Raw genomic sequence first — 22,515 nt, forward strand, 5'->3', positions numbered from 1 at the left:
CATTAAAAAAAAGTTTATAATGATATAATTTTTTTTCAACATATATTTTATATTTAATTGATTAAAAATAATGATCAAAGTAATTTTTTGGGGTTGCGTGTGCGCCTGTTAAACAAGACGGATGTAGTAGTAGCAAGGGAAGTACGCGAAGAAAAGAGTCCAGTGTAGATGCGTGAGAGCAAAAACGTAACTAAAATACAATATGAGAGGTGTAAAAAGAAAAGAAAAGTCTACTATATATGAAAAACATTTCCATCGAGAAGTACAACCGTGCGGTACGGTCAGTACACTTACGTTGTAGAAAAAAATGATAAAACAATATACGGGCCGGCCTTCCTATTCATGGCGCTTGCGTGTTTGAGCTCGGGGCATCTTGGTGTGCATAACCTGTAATTACTTAGGGCGCGGTGGCAGCCGGAGCCGATGCCTTAACGGAGGATCCGGCGGCGGCCTCGGTGTCGGCGGACATCATTTTGACGCCGCCCTTGCCCTTTCCCTTGGGACGGCCCTGGGCGAGGATCTCCTTGCAGACGAGCGGCGCGCTGATCTCCATGATGGAGATGGAGAATGGTCGCGCGGCGACGACCTTGATGAGCTTGGCCTCGGAGTCGGCGCCGGGGGAGCGGAGGTACATCTGGCCGTCCTTCTCCATGGAGTAGTTGATGGTGCCGAGGTTCTTGTCGGTGACGGAGAGCAGCGACTGGAGCTTGGCGACGTTGGTCTTCATCTCGGCGAGCTGGATGGGGTCGAAGTACTTGGTGAGCACGTGGTGCAGGAGGACCGTCCGCAGCTTGTCGGCCGGGATGGAGAGGAGTGGCTTCACGGCCCTCTCTGGCACCACCAGCACCGACGCCGTCTTCATCCGGCTCACGTCCTGAGCGACCTTTGTTTCCCTCAGGAGCCTCAGGAAGGTCGCGTACTGCGGCTTCCCGGCGAGCATTTGCACGACGTCGATGGCCGCTAGAGACGCCGGAGTGGCGGCGGCGAGAAGGAGGAGCGGGAGAATGATCCTTAAAGCCATCGCTGCTAATGGAAGACGTAAGAGAGCGAGTGAGTGGGGCGATTTCTGTGTCGATGGTCGAGATGCATGGCTGGTTATATAGGTTGGGCGCGCTGCTAATTTTGGAGAAGAGATTGTACTAATTTTGGAGAAGCCATTGCCTCCCCCTAACATTCTCCTCAGAACGAGCGGCATGCATTTCTTTTCCCTGTATCTTGGAGAATCGGGCGGCATGCATCACTTATATTCTTGATCTAATTGATGGTCGCAGTTGTCCATCGTATACTTTTGTTGGCCTGATATTAATTGTTTGTGGTCTGCATTATTACTTTTTTGACCCAAAGTTCCAAACCAACATAATATTAAGAACTAGTTGAGACATTTAGACTAGTCACAATGGGAAGTATCATACATACACTAGTATCATGCACATGATACTAATTTATGATACTACCCTCACAATGCATAGTATCATAAGATATAGTATCATAGTATCATCATATTTAATGTTTTGTAGAATCTCGATGCAAATTGGTGTACATGATGTGTTTGCTATTGAGTTTCTAGTTTTACGTGTTATGATACGGTATCATATTATGATACCACTCTCATCTCTCACCTCATTAATTGGTGTGCCACATCAGATTTTTGCCAACATGGCATGCATGATAATACTTATGATACTCCCACTGTGGCTAGTCTTAGAACGCAAATAGCCTAAAAAGAAACAACAAAGATATAAAAATGAAAAGACCCACCACAATGACTGATCACTCGCAATAACTAAACTCAAACCACCACCAAAATACAAGAAGAAGACGTTTTTAAAAAAGACGCCTCTAAAAAGGGAACTGTGCACCAGCCACCAGTGTGCGGTCGTAGCTCAATGAAATATAGTAGGTTTTGTACCATGGAGCAAACAATGCCTTCCACAATGAAGCCCATTGCCAGGTACAACCAATAAAAACAAGACTGAAGGTTTTCACCGTAAACATAAAGACCCGATACTCGTAGAGCACCACCAAAACCAAAATCTTCAAGTGCTGCCACTCTGACTTATCGAGGTCGCTGCCGCAAAGCATCAACCTCTAGGGTAACATGAACATGTGCGATCCGGATAGGAACAACATCCTGTAGCCGTGCCGACACAATAGCCTGTGAAGCAACATATCTTCCTCGTTTTTCAGGACTCCGCCTCCGCCAATACCTTCACATCTTCTAATCATAGGCGCCTCTTGCCAGCATAATGAAAATCCCAAACATCAAAATATCCCATGGTATTAATGATAGGCAGAGCTTGGCACGAGCGGGTCCCATCCACTAGTGGTCTAGGAGCAACCATAGCCAAAATTTCCCTTGAAATTCAATAGGTTGAAAGTTGTGGGCATGCACGCCCGCGTACTATCCACTAGAGGTTTAGGAGCAACCATAGAAAATCCGTGGAAACTGCCGGCACAGTAATCTGGAACTCGTTGGCGGTCAGATCTTGATTGATAGACAACACGCAGATCAGAATGATTGATCATATCAACAACACTTGGATCGCCACCTAACTGCTTTATTCAAGCCTCAGGGGTGGCGAGAATCATGCACAAAGCAAACAGACGTGTAGGGATTCGTAGCATAAAAAACAAAAAAATTCCTACTGCAAGAACGAATATCTGGCCAAGATCTAATCTAGTAGATGGTAGCAACGAAGTGAAGATCAACATACCCTCGAAGATCGCTAAGCGTTAACGAGATAAATCTCGTGGTGGATGTAGTCGATCACTTGCCGCTTTCAAAAGCGCGTAGAAGATCTTGACGGTGCCACAATCGGGCATCACCTTTGCACTCGGTCACACGTACGATGTTGATGACGACGTCCTTCTCCCCGTTCCAGTAGGCAGCGGATGTAGTAGATCCTCCTCGGAATCCCACCATCACGATGACGTGATGATGGTGGTGGCGGAGATCTCCGGCAGGGCTTCGCCGTAAGCGCTGCGGGAGAAAGAGGGAGGAGGGAGTAGCTAGAGTTTGGGAGAGAGGGGGCACTTGGGGCGCCGGCCTGAGAGCCCCTTGGTGGTGCGGCTGGCTTGATGTGTTCAGCCCCCTCCCTCTCCTCCTCTATATATAGGTGGAAAACCTAGGGTTCCCCGAAAAACCACTTTGGAGTCCAACTCCCAAACTTACCAAAATTGAAAACCTAGAGGGAAAAGAATTTCTCCCTTTCCTTCTCTTGTTGGCCGGCCACCATGGTGGAGTCCACCATGGACTCCACCTTCCCACTTCGTGGGTTGGCTAAGGCTGGTGGTCCAAAAACCACTTTGGAGTCCACCATACTGAATTGTTCCAGATGATTCTAGAACCTTCCGGAACCTTCCATAAATTCATCGAACCAATTTCCAAACTTGGAATGTGACTTCCAATATATGAATCTTATTCTCCGGACCATTTTGGAACTCCTCGTGATGTCCTGGATCCCATCCGGGACTCCGAACAATATTCAAAGTCCATTCCATATTCCATATCTACTTAAAACGACATCGAACCTTAAGTGTGTCACCCTACGGTTCGTGAACTATGTAGACATGATCGAGACACTTCTCCAATCAATAACCAATAGCGGGACCTGGAGATCCATTATGGCTCCCACATATTCAACGATGACTTCGTGATCGAAAGAACCATTTACATACGATACCGATTCCCTTTGTCGCGCGATATTTTACTTATCCGGAGTTTGATCATTGGTATCTCTATACCTAGTTTAACCTCGTTACCGATAAGTACTCTTTACTCGTACCGTGATATGACATCCCTTGTGAGCTAGTCACGTGCTTGCATGGTAGTTGGATGACATTTCACCGAGAGGCCCCAGAATTTATCTATCCATCATTTGGATGGACAAATCCCAGTATTGATCCACGCGCTTCAACCTATACTTTCCGAACACTTAATGCCACCTTTATAACTACCCATTTACGAAGTAGTGTTTGGTGTCATCAAAGCATCCATCCGGTGTAGGTGATTAACATGATCTGATGGTCGAAGGATTAGGTTACTATGTATCTTAAAGCTTAAAGCACAACGAACTTAATGATTTGATCATATGCAACGCTTACTATGGGTGTATGTCCATCACATCATTCACCTAATGATATGATCTTGTTATTAATAACATCCAATGTTCATGATCAGGAAACCATGATTATCTATTAATCAACAAGCTAGTTTAACAAGAGTCTTACTAGGGACTCTTTTATGTTTACAAAACACACGAGTATTAATGTTTCCGGTTAATACATGTCAACACCCGGAATTTTAAGTCCAGATGCCTATTATGCCATTCCTCGCAATCCCAGGAATATTGTTTTTGCGAGACATAATAGATTGATATCACAACACATCATTCATTACAACACATAATCGTCTTACAAATAAAGGATCACATGATCCAGTCTTATTACAATAATAGAAGTTCTATTTATTCATTACATAACACATAGCGGAAGCGAAATAGCGTAGTAGTAGTCCATCTATTCCACAGAAACCGTTGACGTCGGGAGTGATCCTAGTTGTCGTAGACGTCCCGCTGTCCTTCTTCCGGGTTCTGGTACTCCTCTTCATAGTCTGGCCATTTGAATAGCCAGGTACAAAGCCATGAGTACTTTAAAGTACTCGCAAACTAATACTAAGGTAAACACTATCAACTATAGTAAGGGGGTTCTAAGCTCTAGTTTCATTTGCATAAAGCCAGTTTTATTTCATAAGCACTTTTAATAATCAAAAGCCCTTTTCAAATAACTAACTCAAGTGGGAACATTAGTGTCATTCCCACAACTCAGTTGTGATTCCAAGTCAAAGTCACCTTTCAATTCAAGTCACAATTCACCATTCATATTTTTAGAAAATTTCGATGACGGAACAGTATGGCCTTTCCAATCTGTCCATAACCGCGGACGCGGCTATTCGAATAGGTTTAACTCTGCAGAGGGTGTACACTTGTGCCACAACAATTGCAATAGTTCGTCAGGGGTAACTGGCCCTGATTTATCGTACGCAGTACGCGAACTACCAATCCTAACCTTTCATTTACATACCCTAGTATAGGCACCTCTCCCCATGAGCTTGGCCTCCCAGTGAAGACAGACAATCAGCCTGGGAACTGCACAGGGCTTGGGCCGGACATTCACCTCATTTCACGTCATTTCACATCATTCCTTTTGTTGTAGAGGCAGCCTCCGGACATAACCCCGATGACGCTTGTTTCAGAGGGAACCCATACTAAGACACATAAATTTCCAGCTAAGCCTTACCCAGATTCAGGTATTGTGGGGGTACTTGTAAAATTGGAATGGTATCGCACCCGAACCCAACCATCAGTGTTTTAGTAAAATTCACCAAGTCATTCACCAGTCATATTCACCTTCAAAATCTTTCAATAGAATGACTCATCATTCCAAGGTTTTCAAAGTCATTTCAATTCACAAGTTCCCAACTAGAATAGTCACTTTTAATATTGAGCACTAGCAACTAGTTATGAGGGGTGCTAAGTATCTTGGAGCTTTCTAGGCTAAGTGTGATGCTCTTGTACTAATCCAACACTAACCAAGTGAATCATGAATCAAAAAGTACTTTAATAAAACAAAAGTAAATAAAGCTTGTAAAGTAAAGCTGGGAAATAGGATCATAAGCATAAAGTAAATGGGGTAATGCCTTGCTCATGGTGAGCTTTGCACTTTGCAAGAGTATTGTCTTGCCTTGGTTGAGGTGGTGGTCAAAGTTCTCTTCTCCTTCCTCTTGGTAGAAGACCTCCTCCTCCTCGATAGTCTCCGGTACTAGCGTCTAAAATACGAATACGGGGTACACAATCATCATACCAAACTTATTTACTAAACTAAGCACAAACATGATTCACACAACTTAAACTAGCATCACACATTACTATTAAGTTGGTGGGTGTGTTTTTCTTATTTAAGGAAAATAATTTCCTCTCATACTAACTTAGGTGTTACTTTTAATTACTTAGAGAAATAATTTCCTCTCATTATCTTATTAAGATTTAATTTCTCTTATGAATAATATATGACCTAGGTTGACCAAAGTCAACCTCTTCATACTTATCATTTAAGAAAATGATTTAAATGAGATTCCTCATCTCATGTGATTTAAATAACCAGTGCAAAATTAAATACTATCTTGATTTAAATTCTACAAGTGAGCAAGTATGAGCCTAGGTAAATAAGGGTCAACCCATTACTTCATATTACTTGAGAAATGATTTAAATGAGGTGTTACACCTCATGCATTTTAATACTAGCATGGAAAAGATTTAATGTCTCTAAGTAACCAAGCATGAGACTTATTAGACCAAGGTCAGTACCTCTATTTGAATTACTTAGGATCATAATTTAAATGAGAGAGAAACTCCCATACTATGTAAATAAATTTAGGTGTATGTGTTAAATGGACTAGAAATGGCTCCATAGTCATTATTTGGATCTAGTCCATTATCATGCAAAATAACTATGCTATATTTTTGCATAAACAATTAGATTAAGTCAAATGTGATTTATTAGAGTTGGAATCATCTCAAAATCATTTATAGATAATTTTTAATATTTAATTGAAGTTAGAAAAGGCCCTGCCTTGTTATTTTTATCATTTGAATTTAATTACGAATTTGGACAAGAGGCCAGTGGCATTGTGTAGATAATTTCATTAGCTTTCTGAATATATAAAATTTGTTCAATTTGGTGAAGTAGATTTCAAACTATTCAAATTTTAATTCAGCATCAGCAGGGAATTTGAATTAACAGAAATTCGATTTTTGAATTTAGTGGGCTTGGCGGGAACGCGAATTGGGCGAAACGGGCGAAAGGACTTGGGCCGGCCCAGCAGTGTGACTAGCACACGCGGGCCGCCTGACGATGCGGGCTCCACCCGTCAGTGACCCTTAAAGGGCGAAACGGTATGGCGAAATCTGGGGCGTAGGATTAGAGGTGGGATCTACGGCTCACAGTGGTCGTCTTCTCCGGCGAGAAGGCGAGGTTCTGGCGGCGAGCCTAGGGGGTCGGCGTAGTGCTGAAGCTCCGGCGATCAACGGCGTCGATGCACAGCGGGGTTGTCGAGGACGGGGAGTGTACTGGTGGTCGCGGCGTCGCTTGGGGAGGCGTCAATCGTTGTCTTCTTCCTCAGTACCGCCGCGGAATCCAGCGAGCAATTGACGGGCTATGGTGCAAATTGGAGAGGGGGAGTGAGTCGAGGAGATTCAGGAGAAGGAGGGGAGCGACTTTGCTGTGGAGAAGGGGGCGGGGAAATGGCTCTATTTATAGGAACGCAGGGTGACCGCGGGGTGCTGTGGGGGTCATCGACGGCGAGGCCGTTCCAGGGAGCGAAGGGGCAAGCTATGATGCGCGGCGTGTAGGCGACGGCTAGGCGAAGCTAGCGCGCGTGATGGTTTAGCTAGGGGAGGACAGGAGCGTGCTGGCGACGATCAAGTGCTCGCAGTACCGTGGCGGCAGAGTTGCGATCATGGCGACGGCGACGTAGCTTCCGCGGGCTAGCGAGGTTGTCTAGCGGGTAGCGGGCGCAGAGGGCCGGGCGCGTGCGAGAGGAGAGAGCTAGGGAAGGACGGGGCTAAACGGGCGACGAGGTGTACTGGCGGGTCCAGGGCGATGTCTAGGCGCGCTCACCGCGTGCGCTGGCACGCCGTGGCGAGGTACTGGGCGCGCGCGTTCTGGCCACTAGCGTGCGAGAGTGAGCTCGGGCCGGGTACTGGCAGGGTCCTGGTGCTCCAGGGAGGCTCGTAGACATGGTGTAGGGAGGAGGAAGGCTCAGCTCGATCGAGTGCATGTGTGGCCGGCATGGTGCACTGGTATGGTGCTTTGGCAGCCATCTCTCCACTTTAATCGCCCAAAGCAGGTACTAGGCTTGATGCGGGGGTTGCGAGAGGGTGGTGATCATCACGAGTTGAAAGGGGTTTAGGCCAAAATCCTCCGGATAATAGCAGGTAACATGAACCAAAGATGCTTGCTCGCCGGTGTTTGATTAAATGGCCGCAAGAACATTTTTTTCGAATTTTGGAATTATTTTTGGTGAGTCTTAATCATATAATTAATGTAAAAGATTGGTGGTGGTGGTGTTCATTTTGGAGTTGTTTTGCAAAGTTTCAAATTTGGCATGATCTTCTCATAATTTCAAAGTCTCCACTTGTCACCTCTCTACTGGTCAACCTGGACAACATCAGCACTAATGGTCAACATGAGAGTTGTTCACTTTCATAAGGTCTTGGATGACATGGCAATAGTTGACCAAGTTTGGTTGCAGAAAAGTCAAAGCCAGAGGGGTAAAGAGGGGATCATGTTAAAAATCACCCAAATGACCATCATCACATGTGAGATGGTTTTGAGATTTCCTTTGATTTGATTCTTGTTTCTTTGATGCAATTGTGTTTGTTTATCATATATAAGTATTCTACAAGCAATAGATCAAGCAATGGTGGCCTTGGTTGAAGATTTGCAATTTTGGCTAAGTGTATGTGAGTGAATTTTGGGGATTTTCTCCCTATTTGATTTCTCCCCATTTGAGTTGACTTTTGTTGACTCTAATGTGGTTCTTATTAGTTTAGAAACATTTTCCAACCATTGAAACCAGTTCAAATGGTCTTGTTCAAAGATTTGCAAAAATGGCCATAACACATAAGAGGTGATGTGTCAATTTTCATTATTCTTGTTAATTGTTCATCTTGCTTTACTTGGACATGGGTTGGGGTCAATTTAGCATTGGATTAGGTTTAGAGAAGGTTTCCCAACATTTGGTCAAGGTTTAAAGTCATAGGTCAAAAATTGGGTATTATGGCTATGTGTCACATATGCCTCTATGCATATGTTGCATTTGAATTTTAATTTGACTTGGCTTGACCCAAATGGTGTTGTTGAGTGTTGAAATGGTATATAGGAGTGATCCCTCCATTCATAACATGTACTAGGGTCAATCTTCTCAAACTCACAAATTTGCATCTTACCCTCATATGCCTCTATGGCATTTTTAGTTTCTTTTTATTTCTTTTGGAAACAACTTGGATTAGGTTTGGTAAGTGCTAGGTAGGGTGTATGAAGGTTTTCCAAACCTCTAAGCAAGTATAAAAGCTTAGGGTAAAGATTTATAGAAATAGCCATAGGCACATATGCCTTTTTCTTATTTCATTTCCTTTTATTTTATTTTAACTTGGGTGATGAAAAGAGGGGTGAGGTTTAGGGTTTTAGATCACTTCAAATACTAATAACAAGCAATCATGGCAGTAGCACAAGAATTAAGCAAGATCACTATGTATCCCACTCTATTTAATAAAAGTTTTTGTTGGTTCCAAAATTTGGAACTAGGGAAATTCATTTGTTTTATTTTGAAATTTTTGGGATGTTACAAACCCTTCCCCCTTAAACAAATCTCGTCCCGAGATTTTAAGAAAAGTTAGGTTCCTAAAAGAGATTGAGCATTTTATTAACAGGAGACATACTTGGCATGGTCTGGGGTGCTTCCTGAGCTTCAGTGGCAGTCATGTGGTAGAAACGGCCGTTGTTGTTGTTCTGGTTCCTTCTACCGGCGAAGCGCGCTGTTGCTCGGGCAGGTGCAACGGTGTTGGCGGCAATCTTGGCAAGCTTCTTGGGGCACTCATTGGAGTAGTGGCCCACAACTCCACATTCATAGCAGTTTACAGTTGACTTGTCCTTCGGGGTGACGGGGATGGCATTGCTTCCAGTCCTTGGGCCAGTGTTGGTGTTGTTGTGGTTCCCATTGTTGCTGTTGCTGTTGGGGTTGTTGTTGTTGGGGTGGCTGTTGTTGTTGTTACCTCCGGGCTTCGGGGGTCCTCCGTTGTTGTTGTTGTTGTTTGGGCGGTAAGTCTGAGCAGGTGGTCTATTGTTCCTTGGGGTAAATCCTCCAGAGGAGTTGTTGCGGTACTTCTGGGTATGGTGGGGTCCACTCTGGTTCATCATCCTGCGCTTGCGGTTCTCATTGGCCTGATGCAGCTTTCCTTCCATCTGTATGGCTGAGTCTACGAGGGCTTCCAAGTCGGCGAACCGAATGTTCACTAACACGATCTGCATCTCGTCGTGTAGTCCGTTCAGGAATCTTTCCTTTCTCTTTTCATTGGTGTCGGTCTCATCCGGGGCGTACCTTGACAGAGTGAGAAACCTGTCACGGTATTCCACCACGGACATTCTTCCATGTTTGAGTTCGCGGAACTCGTCTCTCATCTTCTTGATCAGTCCTTGGGGCACATGGTACTTGCTAAACTTCAGCTTGAAGTCTTCCCAGGTCATCATCTGTCCTGCATTCATGGCACGGGTGCTGGTCCACCAGGCTCTGGCAGGTCCTGACAGGTAGTGGGTGGCGAACAGTACTTTTTCTGCGGCTTCTACTCCCGCAACTTCAAGGTTGTTCTCCATGGTCTGGAGCCAGTCATCAGCATCTAGGGGCTCTTCAGTCTTATTGAACATCGGTGGGTTGGTGTGCTGAAAGTTCTTCAGCTTTGATCCAGGGTGATCATTGTTTCCGTGGCCTTGATTGTTCTAAGCTATCTGTTGCAGTGCAGCAAGGTTTGCTTGGCGTTCAGCTCTTTCGGCTTCTCGGTCTGTCATCATCGTCTGCAGCAGTTGCATCATGGCATCCTGGGTGGCGTTGCGGGTTGGTGGGGCCATCTGAACATTGAGGTAGATGATAAGATAAGAGGGAAATTTCTAGGGTTTGTTTTGTTAGAATTTTAAAAAATTCATAAATTGAAAACTTGAGTAGTGTTGTGGGGGTAAAAACCAACAACACTTTTTCATTCATACCAAACATCACATATTACAAAGCTAACACACCGTTGGTTTGAAGAACCATTCATTCGCTCTACGATACAGGGGGGTCCTGATACAACTCACACCTACTTAAGTGCTGGGGTGATACTACTCTTCAGAGGGGGATTCTTCGTCTTCACGGGTAATGTGCTTGGCGAGAGGCGAGGGCGTTGTCCAAATCCCTGCGGGTTTTGTACCTCCTGAAGTCCTGGTGTGCTACATAGGGGTTCATCTCCGTGTGCGGGGACACGGTCATCGGTCTTCCCATGGAATCATGTCTTGGGTAGTAGATGAAGCGAGTGTTCTTGATCTTGTTCTCATTTTGTCCGCACAGACGGAAAATTGCTTCTTGCATAGCTCTGACTAGTCCTTCCTTCCAAGTGTTTCCCGTTACGGAAAACCAGATGGTTTCCCATACCGGGGCTCCAAGCTTTCTTCGTAGATCAGTAGAAACTTCCCACCGAGGTGGTTCTCCGGAGTGGTTGTTGAGGGGTATTCCGAAGAACTCGGGATACGGGTGTCCCAGATAGTCTACTAGTTGCTTCAAATCCTTTTCGAACCTTAGGTCGCCTCCGGGACCAAGCTGATAAAATTCCCATTGGTACTTCATCTGTGAGCAATGAGGATGATTAAGTTAGAGAAGTGATCGAGTGTGCAAACTTTTATGTAGAATTGCAAATAAAATTGAGCATGGATTTTCTTTCTTTGCAAAAGATCTCAAGGGTAAGAGTGAGAATAAGTTTTTATAAGTATTCACTTCATTGGTTTTTTTGAAACTAAGTTTTTCAGACGTCCATTCTAACTGGGGTCTCCTAAGGTCAACAATGGCTCTGATACCAACTTGTCAACACCCGGAATTTTAAGTCCAGATGCATATTATGCCATTCCTCGCAATCCCAGGAATATTGTTTTTGCGAGACATAATAGATTGATATCACAACACATCATTCATTACAACACATAATCGTCTTACAAATAAAGGATCACATGATCCAGTCTTATTACAATAATAGAAGTTCTATTTATTCATTACATAACACATAGCGGAAGCGAAATAGCGTAGTAGTAGTCCATCTATTCCACAGGAAACTGTTGACGTCAGGAGTGATCCTAGTTGTCGTAGACGTCCTGCTGTCCTTCTTCCGGGTTCACGGTACTCCTCTTCATAGTCTGGCCATTTGAATAGCCAGGGACAAAGCCATGAGTACTTTAAAGTACTCGCAAACTAATACTAAGGTAAACACTATCAACTATAGTAAGGGGGTTCTAAGCTCTAGTTTCATTTGCATAAAGCCAGTTTTATTTCATAAGCACTTTTAATAATCAAAAGCCCTTTTCAAATAACTAACTCAAGTGGGAACATTAGTGTCATTCCCACAACTCAGTTGTGATTCCAAGTCAAAGTCACCTTTCAATTCAAGTCACAATTCACCATTCATATTTTTAGAAAATTTCTGATGACGGAACAAGTATGGCCTTTCCAATCTGTCCATAACCGCGGACGCGGCTATTCGAATAGGTTTAACTCTGCAGAGGGTGTACACTTGTGCCACAACAATTGCAATAGTTCGTCAGGGGTAACTGGCCCTGATTTATCGTACGTAGTACGCGAACTACCAATCCTAACCTTTCATTTACATACCCTAGTATAGGCACCTCTCCCCATGAGCTTGGCCTCCCAGTGAAGACAGACAGTCAGCCTCGGGAACCGCACGAGGCTTGGGCCGGACATTCACCTCATTTCACGTCATTTCACATCATTCCTTTTGTTGTAGAGGCAGCCTCCAGCATAACCCCGATGACGCTTGTTTCAGAGGGAACCCATACTAAGACACATAAATTTCCAGCTAAGCCTTATCCAGATTCAGGTATTGTGGGGGTACTTGTAAAATTGGAATGGTATCGCACCCGAACCCAACCATCAGTGTTTTAGTAAAATTCACCAAGTCATTCACCAGTCATATTCACCTTCAAAATCTTTCAATAGAATGACTCATCATTCCAAGGTTTTCAAAGTCATTTCAATTCACAAGTTCCCAACTAGAATAGTCACTTTTAATATTGAGCACTAGCAACTAGTTATGAGGGGTGCTAAGTATCTTGGAGCTTTCTAGGCTAAGTGTGATGCTCTTGTACTAATCCAACACTAACCAAGTGAATCATGAATCAAAAATTACTTTAATAAAACAAAAGTAAATAAAGCTTGTAAAGTAAAACTGGGAAATAGGATCATAAGCATAAAGTAAATGGGGTAATGCCTTGCTCATGGTGAGCTTTGCACTTTGCAAGAGTATTGTCTTGCCTTGGTTGAGGTGGTGGTCAAAGTTCTCTTCTCCTTCCTCTTGGTAGAAGACCTCCTCCTCCTGATAGTCTCCGGTACTAGCGTCTAAAATACGAATACGGGGTACACAATCATCATACCAAACTTATTTACTAAACTAAGCACAAACATGATTCACACAACTTAAACTAGCATCACACATTACTATTAAGTTGGTGGGTGTGTTTTTCTTATTTAAGGAAAATAATTTCCTCTCATACTAACTTAGGTGTTACTTTTAATTACTTAGAGAAATAATTTCCTCTCATTATCTTATTAAGATTTAATTTCTCTTATGAATAATATATGACCTAGGTTGACCAAAGTCAACCTCTTCATACTTATAATTTAAGAAAATGATTTAAATGAGATTCCTCATCTCATGTGATTTAAATAACCAGATGCAAAATTAAATACTATCTTGATTTAAATTCTACAAGTGAGCAAGTATGAGCCTAGGTAAATAAGGGTCAACCCATTACTTCATATTACTTGAGAAATGATTTAAATGAGGTGTTACACCTCATGCATTTTAATACTAGCATGGAAAAGATTTAATGTCTCTAAGTAACCAAGCATGAGACTTATTAGACCAAGGTCAGTACCTCTATTTGAATTACTTAGGATCATAATTTAAATGAGAGAGAAACTCCCATACTATGTAAATAAATTTAGGTGTATGTGTTAAATGGACTAGAAATGGCTCCATAGTCATTATTTGGATCTAGTCCATTATCATGCAAAATAACTATGCTATATTTTTGCATAAACAATTAGATTAAGTCAAATGTGATTTATTAGAGTTGGAATCATCTCAAAATCATTTATATATAATTTTTAATATTTAATTGAAGTTAGAAAAGGCCCTGCCTTGTTATTTTTATCATTTGAATTTAATTACGAATTTGGACAAGAGGCCAGTGGCATTGTGTAGATAATTTCATTAGCTTTCTGAATATATAAAATTTGTTCAATTTGGTGAAGTAGATTTCAAACTATTCAATTTTGAATTCAGCATCGAGCAGGGAATTTGAATTAACAGAAATTCGATTTTTGAATTTAGTGGGCTTGGCGGGAACGCGAATTGGGCGAAACGGGCGAAAGGACTTGGGCCGGCCCAGCAGTGTGACTAGCACACGCGGGCCGCCTGACGATGCGGGCTCCACCCGTAAGTGACCCTTAAAGGGCGAAACGGTATGGCGAAATCTGGGGCGTAGGATTAGAGGTGGGATCTACGGCTCACAGTGGTCGTCTTCTCCGGCGAGAAGGCGAGGTTCTGGCGGCGAGCCTAGGGGGTCGGCGGCGTGCTGAAGCTCCGGCGATCAACGGCGTCGATGCACGGCGGGGTTGTCGAGGACGGGGAGTGTGCTCGGTGGTCGCGGCGTCGCTTGGGGAGGCGTCAATCGTCGTCTTCTTCCTCGGTACCGCCGCGGAATCCGGCGAGCAATTGACGGGCTATGGTGCAAATTGGAGAGGGGAGTGAGTCGAGGAGATTCAGGAGAAGGAGGGGAGCGACTTTGCTGTGGGAGAAGGGAGCGGGGAAATGGCTCTATTTATAGGAACGCAGGGTGACCGCGGGGTGCCGTGGGGGTCATCGACGGCGAGGCCGTTCTGGGGAGCGAAGGGGCAAGCTATGATGCGCGGCGTGTAGGCGACGGCTAGGCGAAGCTAGCGCGCGTGATGGTTTAGCTAGGGGAGGACAGGAGCGTGCCGGGCGACGATCAAGTGCTCGCAGTACCGTGGCGGCAGAGTTGCGATCATGGCGACGACGACGTAGCTTCCGCGGGCTAGCGAGGTTGTCTAGTGGGTAGCGGGCGCAGAGGGCCGGGCGCGTGCGAGAGGAGAGAGCTAGGGAAGGACGGGGCTAAACGGGCGACGAGGTGTACTGGCGGGTCCAGGGCGATGTCTAGGCGCACTCACCGCGTGCGCTGGCACGCCGTGGCGAGGTACCGGGCGCGCGCGTTCGGCCACTAGCGTGCGAGAGTGAGCTCGGGCCGGGTGCCGGCAGGGTCCCGGTGCTCCAGGGAGGCTCGTAGACATGGTGTAGGGAGGAGGAAGGGCTCAGCTCGATCGAGTGCATGTGTGGCCGGCATGGTGCACGGTATGGTGCTTTGGCAGCCATCTCTCCACTTTAATCGCCCAAAGCAGGTACTAGGCTTGATGCAGGGGTTGCAGAGGGTGGTGATCATCACGAGTTGAAAGGGGTTTAGGCCAAAATCCTCTGGATAATAGCAGGTAACATGAACCAAAGATGCTGCCTGCCAGGTGTTTGATTAAATGGCCGCAAGAACATTTTTGTCGAATTTTGGAATTATTTTTGGTGAGTCTTAATCATATAATTAATGTAAAAGATTGGTGGTGGTGGTGTTCATTTTGGAGTTGTTTTGCAAAGTTTCAAATTTGGCATGATCTTCTCATAATTTCAAAGTCTCCACTTGTCACCTCTCTACTGGTCAACCTAGACAACATCAGCACTAATGGTCAACATGAGAGTTGTTCACTTTCATAAGGTCTTGGATGACATGGCAATAGTTGACCAAGTTTGGTTGCAGAAAAGTCAAAGCCAGAGGGGTAAAGAGGGGATCATGTTAAAAATCACCCAAATGACCATCATCACATGTGAGATGGTTTTGAGATTTCCTTTGATTTGATTCTTGTTTCTTTGATGCAATTGTGTTTGTTTATCATATATAAGTATTCTACAAGCAATAGATCAAGCAATGGTGGCCTTGGTTGAAGATTTGCAATTTTGGCTAAGTGTATGTGAGTGAATTTTGGGGATTTTCTCCCTATTTGATTTCTCCCCATTTGAGTTGACTTTTGTTGACTCTAATGTGGTTCTTATTAGTTTAGAAACATTTTCCAACCATTGAAACCAGTTCAAATGGTCTTGTTCAAAGATTTGCAAAAATGGCCATAACACATAAGAGGTGATGTGTCAATTTTCATTATTCTTGTTAATTGTTCATCTTGCTTTACTTGGACATGGGTTGGGGTCAATTTAGCATTGTATTAGGTTTAGAGAAGGTTTCCCAACATTTGGTCAAGGTTTAAAGTCATAGGTCAAAAATTGGGTATTATGGCTATGTGTCACATATGCCTCTATGCATATGTTGCATTTGAATTTTAATTTGACTTGGCTTGACCCAAATGGTGTTGTTGAGTGTTGAAATGGTATATAGGAGTGATCCCTCCATTCATAACATGTACTAGGGTCAATCTTCTCAAACTCACAAATTTGCATCTTACCCTCATATGCCTCTATGGCATTTTTAGTTTCTTTTTATTTCTTTTGGAAACAACTTGGATTAGGTTTGGTAAGTGCTAGGTAGGGTGTATGAAGGTTTTCCAAACCTCTAAGCAAGTATAAAAGCTTAGGGTAAAGATTTATAGAAATAGCCATAGGCACATATGCCTTTTTCTTATTTCATTTCCTTTTATTTTATTTTAACTTGGGTGATGAAAAGAGGGGTGAGGTTTAGGGTTTTAGATCACTTCAAATACTAATAACAAGCAATCATGGCAGTAGCACAAGAATTAAGCAAGATCACTAGGTATCCCACTCTATTTAATAAATTTTTTTGTTGGTTCCAAAATTTGGAACTAGGGAAATTCATTTGTTTTATTTTGAAATTTTTGGGATGTTACAATACAATTATAGCATGCGATATAAACATTTATCATGAACACTAAGATATAATAATAAACACTTTTATTATTGCCTCTTGGGCATATCTCCAACACTTGCACTAGAGTCAATAATCTAGTTTACATTTGTAAAGATTTGGTCTTCTCATGCTTATCATGTTTGCTTATGGGAGAGGTTTCAGTCAACGAATCTGATATACTCAGAAACGTATGTATTTTGCAAATTCATTTGGGTCTCCACGCATCACTCAGTTTTTCAAATGAGTCGGCATTAATCGTATATGTTTGGTCTTCTGGTGGAACCTTAATTCCGCGGTCTGAAATATGTTACCAATATTGTCACATACAATATAGCTTTATAGTTCTGACACTACCAAAACTACACCAAGTTCTCAAAGAACTCCTCTTCTGAAACATCCTTGATCATTCTCAAAACAATGATATACTCTGCCTTCATTTGTAGAATCCGTCACAATATTTAGAACTCATCTAAATCTAGCATAGACTTCATCTAGCGCATTATGCTACCTTTTAATGAATACTTAGCTTAATTGAGATTGAAATTCATTTTTATATGTGACCAAACTAATATCGGTGCAACACCTTACAACGATTTGTTTGTCATTAACTATGTATTTATATCATTGGCTCTGACAAAGCACTCAGGGATATTCTTACTGTTGTCCAATGATCATCATATGAATCATTCTGATATATGCTCATAACACCGTAGAGCATAGGACATTTGATTGTGTACATATTATTTGTGATCTAAAATCACTCGTGTGTTTTTACTCATTGAGTGTCAAATACACTCAAGGCTTGTTAAATCTCCACATGGAAAAGAACACGTTCTTGACATTTTCATATTGAACTACTTCAATATTCATTCTATGTACTTTGACTCAAACTTATTATGTGCTTCAATCTATCTTCATAGATCTTGATGCTAAATATTTTTTTAGTCCATATCCTTCCATTGAAGTTAATTTTCAACGAAATCTTTTAATCACATCAAGTACATGATTACATTATTTATAATCAACGATATGTTATCCACATAAAGTATTATAAATATGTCTCAGAGCTCCCACTTAATTTCTTGCAAATGCAAGCATCTTCATCGTTTCTGATGAAATCAAAACTCTTTGATTATTACATCCGGTGAAGATTCCAACTCTGTGATACTTACTTCATCCAGTGAAGTTTGTATACCTTTCTAGCATTCTACGGACTAGCAATACTCTCAGTTGTATCTTGTATACACCTTTAATACACACTTATGATAAGGAATGTATTTCTGCCATCCTACTAACATATCTCATAAAAGAAATATGTAGCGATTACTAGAATAATCCGTATAGACTACAAGCATCGCTGCGAAAGATCTAATCTTATAGCAGTCAACTCTTTAAACTTTGTCGTAAACAAACTTTCGACAAGTCGAGATTGTTCAAGGATATTTCATCCATGTCCATTAATTTTATATATCCACTTACTTTCAAAAAGTATTTATTTTTTCAGAAGGTTTACCAAGCTCCAAGCTTGATTATAGATACTATCTTGGATTTTATGGCTCTTAGCCATTTTAATGGAGTCAGGGCCCATCATAACTTCTTTGTATGTAGTGGCTTTATCATTGCTCAAAATCAATCCTTTGTCCACAAATAATTTATTTGATTACAAAGTAAACCATACTTACAAGGTTCAATAGGTACTTCGATCTCCATGGCTATAACACTTTGTAGACATGGGAGCTATGAGCATCGTGGCTGCTTCTTGAACCATTACCGACGCTACGCTACTCTGCTCATCATGCTCAAGTTCATCAACTTTATCGAGTTCCATTGTCCTCCCACTCAAATATTTCGTGAGAAACAATTTCTTGGAAATAAGCAAGAAACATGGACAAACACTTTTGTCTTTGACTTTATAGTGGAAAGAATTCCCAATTTGTTCTGTGGGATAACCAACAAACACATTCATCCGATTCTGGTTGTAAACTCATTTACTTATGCTACGCATACCAAAATTTAAGAAAGGATGGTTAGGGTTTATACCCAAGCCATAACTCGTATGGTGTCATATCAATGGATTATGATGGCGCTCTATTTAGTGTAAAAGAGGTAGTCTCTAAAGCATAATCTACCAAAATATAATGGCATCATTTTATTTTATATCATCATTAATCTAACAAGGTTTGGATACGTCTCTCGAATACTTTATCATGACTATGGTGTTCCGAGAAACGTGAGTTGTGGAACAATTTCGTTACTCTCTCTTACATGTTCGCTAAAAATCGTAATTCAAATATTTCCACCATGATCCAATCATAGATATTTGACTTTTACATTACAATGATTTCAACTTTATGCTGAAATTTATTTGAATCTATTCAAATGTTTCAGAATTCTTCCTTGTCGAATAAATATATCCAAATATATACACTCAATTCATCGTTGGAAGTTTTCATGAAGTAGAAGAATCTTCCACACACAACTATGCCCAATGAACCATATACATCATCATGTATGTTTCCACTAAGCTAGTTGCTCGTTCAACTCTTGGCCTATGAACGGTGTTTCAGTCATTCCCTTTTAGAAAAGATTTGCAAGTGTCAAACGATTCAAAATCGAATGACTCCAAAAATCCATTTGCATGGAGTTTGTTCGTGTGTTCCTTTCTAACATGACCTAAATGGCGGTTCCACAAATAAATGGAATTCAAATCATTTGCCTTATGGCATTTTAGCGTCAGTGTTATGCATGGGTGTTTCACCAGTAAGATTTATAATAACTTATCCATCGTACATGGAGTATGGTCATAATTTGAACAACTCATTGATTTTATTTGACTAGAGCAAAATAACAATTATTAAGTTCTTTATTATAAATATGAAGGGCTAGGTAGAATGCCAATGACAACCATAATAACACTTTATTTTGTTCCAGACATGCATTATTACCACATTCCTTGTCAGTCACTTAGGCCATTGTATTCTTGTATTGCGTTGTGTTGCATGACATTTCATACCAGCCAATATGGTACAAATACCTAAGAATTCCATTGTGTGACCAATCAAAGGATACATTCATAATATGTATATCATCTATATACACCTGAGCTAGACTTTGTAGTCTTTTCTTTCTTTCTGCCAAAATCTTTTTGTAGTTTCTCTTTCGACTTTCCTCATATTTCAGAAAGGGATTTCTAGTTTCGTGCCCCTGGTTCGTTAGTTGTACTCAGTTTTCCCCTACCCCTTAGTTTTTCCTCAGTTTTCCCCTCCCTCTAGTTTGAAACCCGTCGCAGACGCTCAGACGGGAGGGTTGCCGTCTGGTCAGAGGCCTTCACCGTTACCGGTGACGGCTAGGGAGCCGCGTTGGTGTTGAATTGACCGTTTCATTCGAACCGTGTTGACCGTTGACCGGAGGAGCTCACCCAAAGCTTTCCACTCCGCCCGAGACTGGAGGAGCTCACACACCGCCCTCCGCCGCCACGCCGTCCTGCCCTCCTACCTTATGGCGTCATCCGCCGCCGAGCCGCCCCCGCCCCCACCACCACCCCCGGGAGGCGGAGAGGGCTCCGCCTCCACCAGATCTAGATCTACCCCTTTCGTGGAGTTTGTATGTCCATCTGATGTGCCAACTGTTCGCATCAGCCGCGGAGAAGATTGGGAATCGGAGGGATCTAACGCATGGATTCCATCTGGGTAAGCATCGTCTCGCCTATGTGAATTAACAAGTAGGCAGTTTTTGAGCGCCAATCGTTGTTGCTCAACTAACTGCGTTGCTTTTCGAATACGATTGATCCAGCGCGGCTTTTCGGCTGGTGGTTAGGCTGGATTCTAGCTTTACGCGTGATTCTAAACGCTATAAGAATGGGTTTTACTTCGCTGCGGTGGTTGCAACCACCATCTCGTTGAAGAATTTGAAAGCTAACATCTACGCTCGATACAGCTGGAGCTCTCTCGACGCAGTTCATTTCGAATATTTGCACAAGGAGGGAAGATTTGTTCCACTAATTTCCGACGACGATCTGGGAATTCTTTTTGCTTTGAATGCTTCTTGCCGGTTCGGTAAAATTGGTATCCATGTGGACAGGGGCCGGGCATCATCTCTCTCTGGTGCTGGGGCATCATCAGGTGGTCGGGCATCATGTCTCTCTACTGCTGCTGCCTCTTCTAACAGTGTGCGCCGCGGCGCTCCTTGTAGGTCCACAGCAGCACCATCTATCCCCAGTGGTAGTGGTAGCCAGATCGTTCGTACGGTCGATGTGGAGGACGATGCAGACATAGAGGATCAGTCTCCTCAAGATGATGAGGATGAGTTGATGTTTCCTGAATTGGTAGATCGATGCAAGTAAGCGTGCAATGGAGGATCAATACATGGAAGATATTGCTTTTGGTGCCAGATTTGATGACACTGATGATGAAGAGAAGAATGAGAATGATGACAGCCTCGTTTTAGCCGATTACGAAGGTGAAGACTTGCCAACAATTGAGTGGAACAGGGAGGATCCCCAGCTTGCATAAGGCACCGTGTTTCAAACGATGATGGACTGCCGTAATGCAATTACTACATATCACATTCTCACTAAGAATAATTTTGAGGTTGTTAAAAGTGAGCCAGGTAGGTTCACAATTAAATGCCCATACCTAAGGTGTAGGTTTAGGCTGCATCCATCCACAATGCGTAGAAGCAGCTTGGTTCAGGTACTACGCCAACCAGTTGTGTATTTAGATCACGGTGTAAAATTTGTTATCTATTACTGACATCCCTTATCATTATGTTTCAGATAAAGAAGAATAAGGAGATCCATACGTGTCCACCTCTAGGGGGAGAGCCAGAGCTGAAAACAAAGCTAGCGAAGACTAGGTGGTTGGCAGATATAATCCTAGATTGGCTGAGAGAAGATCCTTCACTTGGTCCAACAGCACTCGTAAAAAAGGTGGTTGCGAAGTATAAAATGAAAGTACCTTACATGAGGATGTTCTATGCAAAGGAAATGGCTCTTGACAAGATCAATGGTCCATGGAATGAAAGCTTTCAGTTGCTTTACACTTTCAAAGCTGAAGTGGAGATGGCTAGTCCAGGCAGATGTTGTAGCGATAGACAAGCATACGAGCTCCCTACAAATTGAAAAGCGGGAAGGTAATGCACAAGGAATGTTTTAGAAGGGCTTTTGTTTGTTTCAAAGCTTGCTGGAAAGGCTTTTTGGACGGTTGCAGTGCCTTATTTGGCCGTGGATGCATCAGCTCTTCATGGCAGGTTTAAAGGACAGCTAGTTGCTGCTACTCGCAGTTGATGGACATAATTGGATGTTCCCTCGTTGCTTATGGGGTTTTGGAGGTTGAGTCACGGGAAAGTTGGACTTGGTTTCGCAGAATTTGCGCGACCTTATAGGTCATCCACCAGGACTTGTTATCCACACGGACGCTTGCAAAGGTTTGGAGACTCGCGTAGAAGCAAGTATTCCCCGGAGTGGAGCATAGGGAATGTATGCGACACTTGGTACAGAATTTTACAAAGAAATTCAAGGGTAAAGTTTTTACTGACAACCTATGGCCAGCTTCATACACATGCAGCTCTAGTAAGCATCTGTTTCATTTGGATGTGTTGTATAAACAAAAACCTGGGGTGAAGGAGTACTTGGATGAACATCATGGTAGGGTGTGGTCAAGAAGCCAATTCAATGAAATTTGCAAGGTAGACTATGTAACAAGT

The 22,515-nt window shown here is 42.8% G+C and overlaps 1 protein-coding gene across 1 annotated transcript; it reads right to left on the reverse strand.

The window, feature by feature from the left end:
- Positions 1–397: 397 nt before the first annotated feature.
- LOC124664479 (fasciclin-like arabinogalactan protein 3) lies at positions 398–1,024 on the reverse strand. Its single transcript, XM_047201994.1, has one exon. The coding sequence runs from the start codon at positions 1,019–1,021 to the stop codon at positions 398–400; it is 624 nt and encodes a 207-aa protein (XP_047057950.1). The 5' UTR covers positions 1,022–1,024.
- Positions 1,025–22,515: the final 21,491 nt, after the last annotated feature.

Source organism: Lolium rigidum, chromosome 6, assembly GCF_022539505.1.
Source record: "Lolium rigidum isolate FL_2022 chromosome 6, APGP_CSIRO_Lrig_0.1, whole genome shotgun sequence".
Lineage (NCBI taxonomy): Eukaryota > Viridiplantae > Streptophyta > Magnoliopsida > Poales > Poaceae > Lolium > Lolium rigidum.

Coding starts and splice junctions, on each gene's coding strand:
- LOC124664479 (XM_047201994.1), bottom strand. CDS start 1,021: ATGGCTTTAAGGATCATTCTCCCGCTCCTCCTTCTCGCCGCCGCCACT.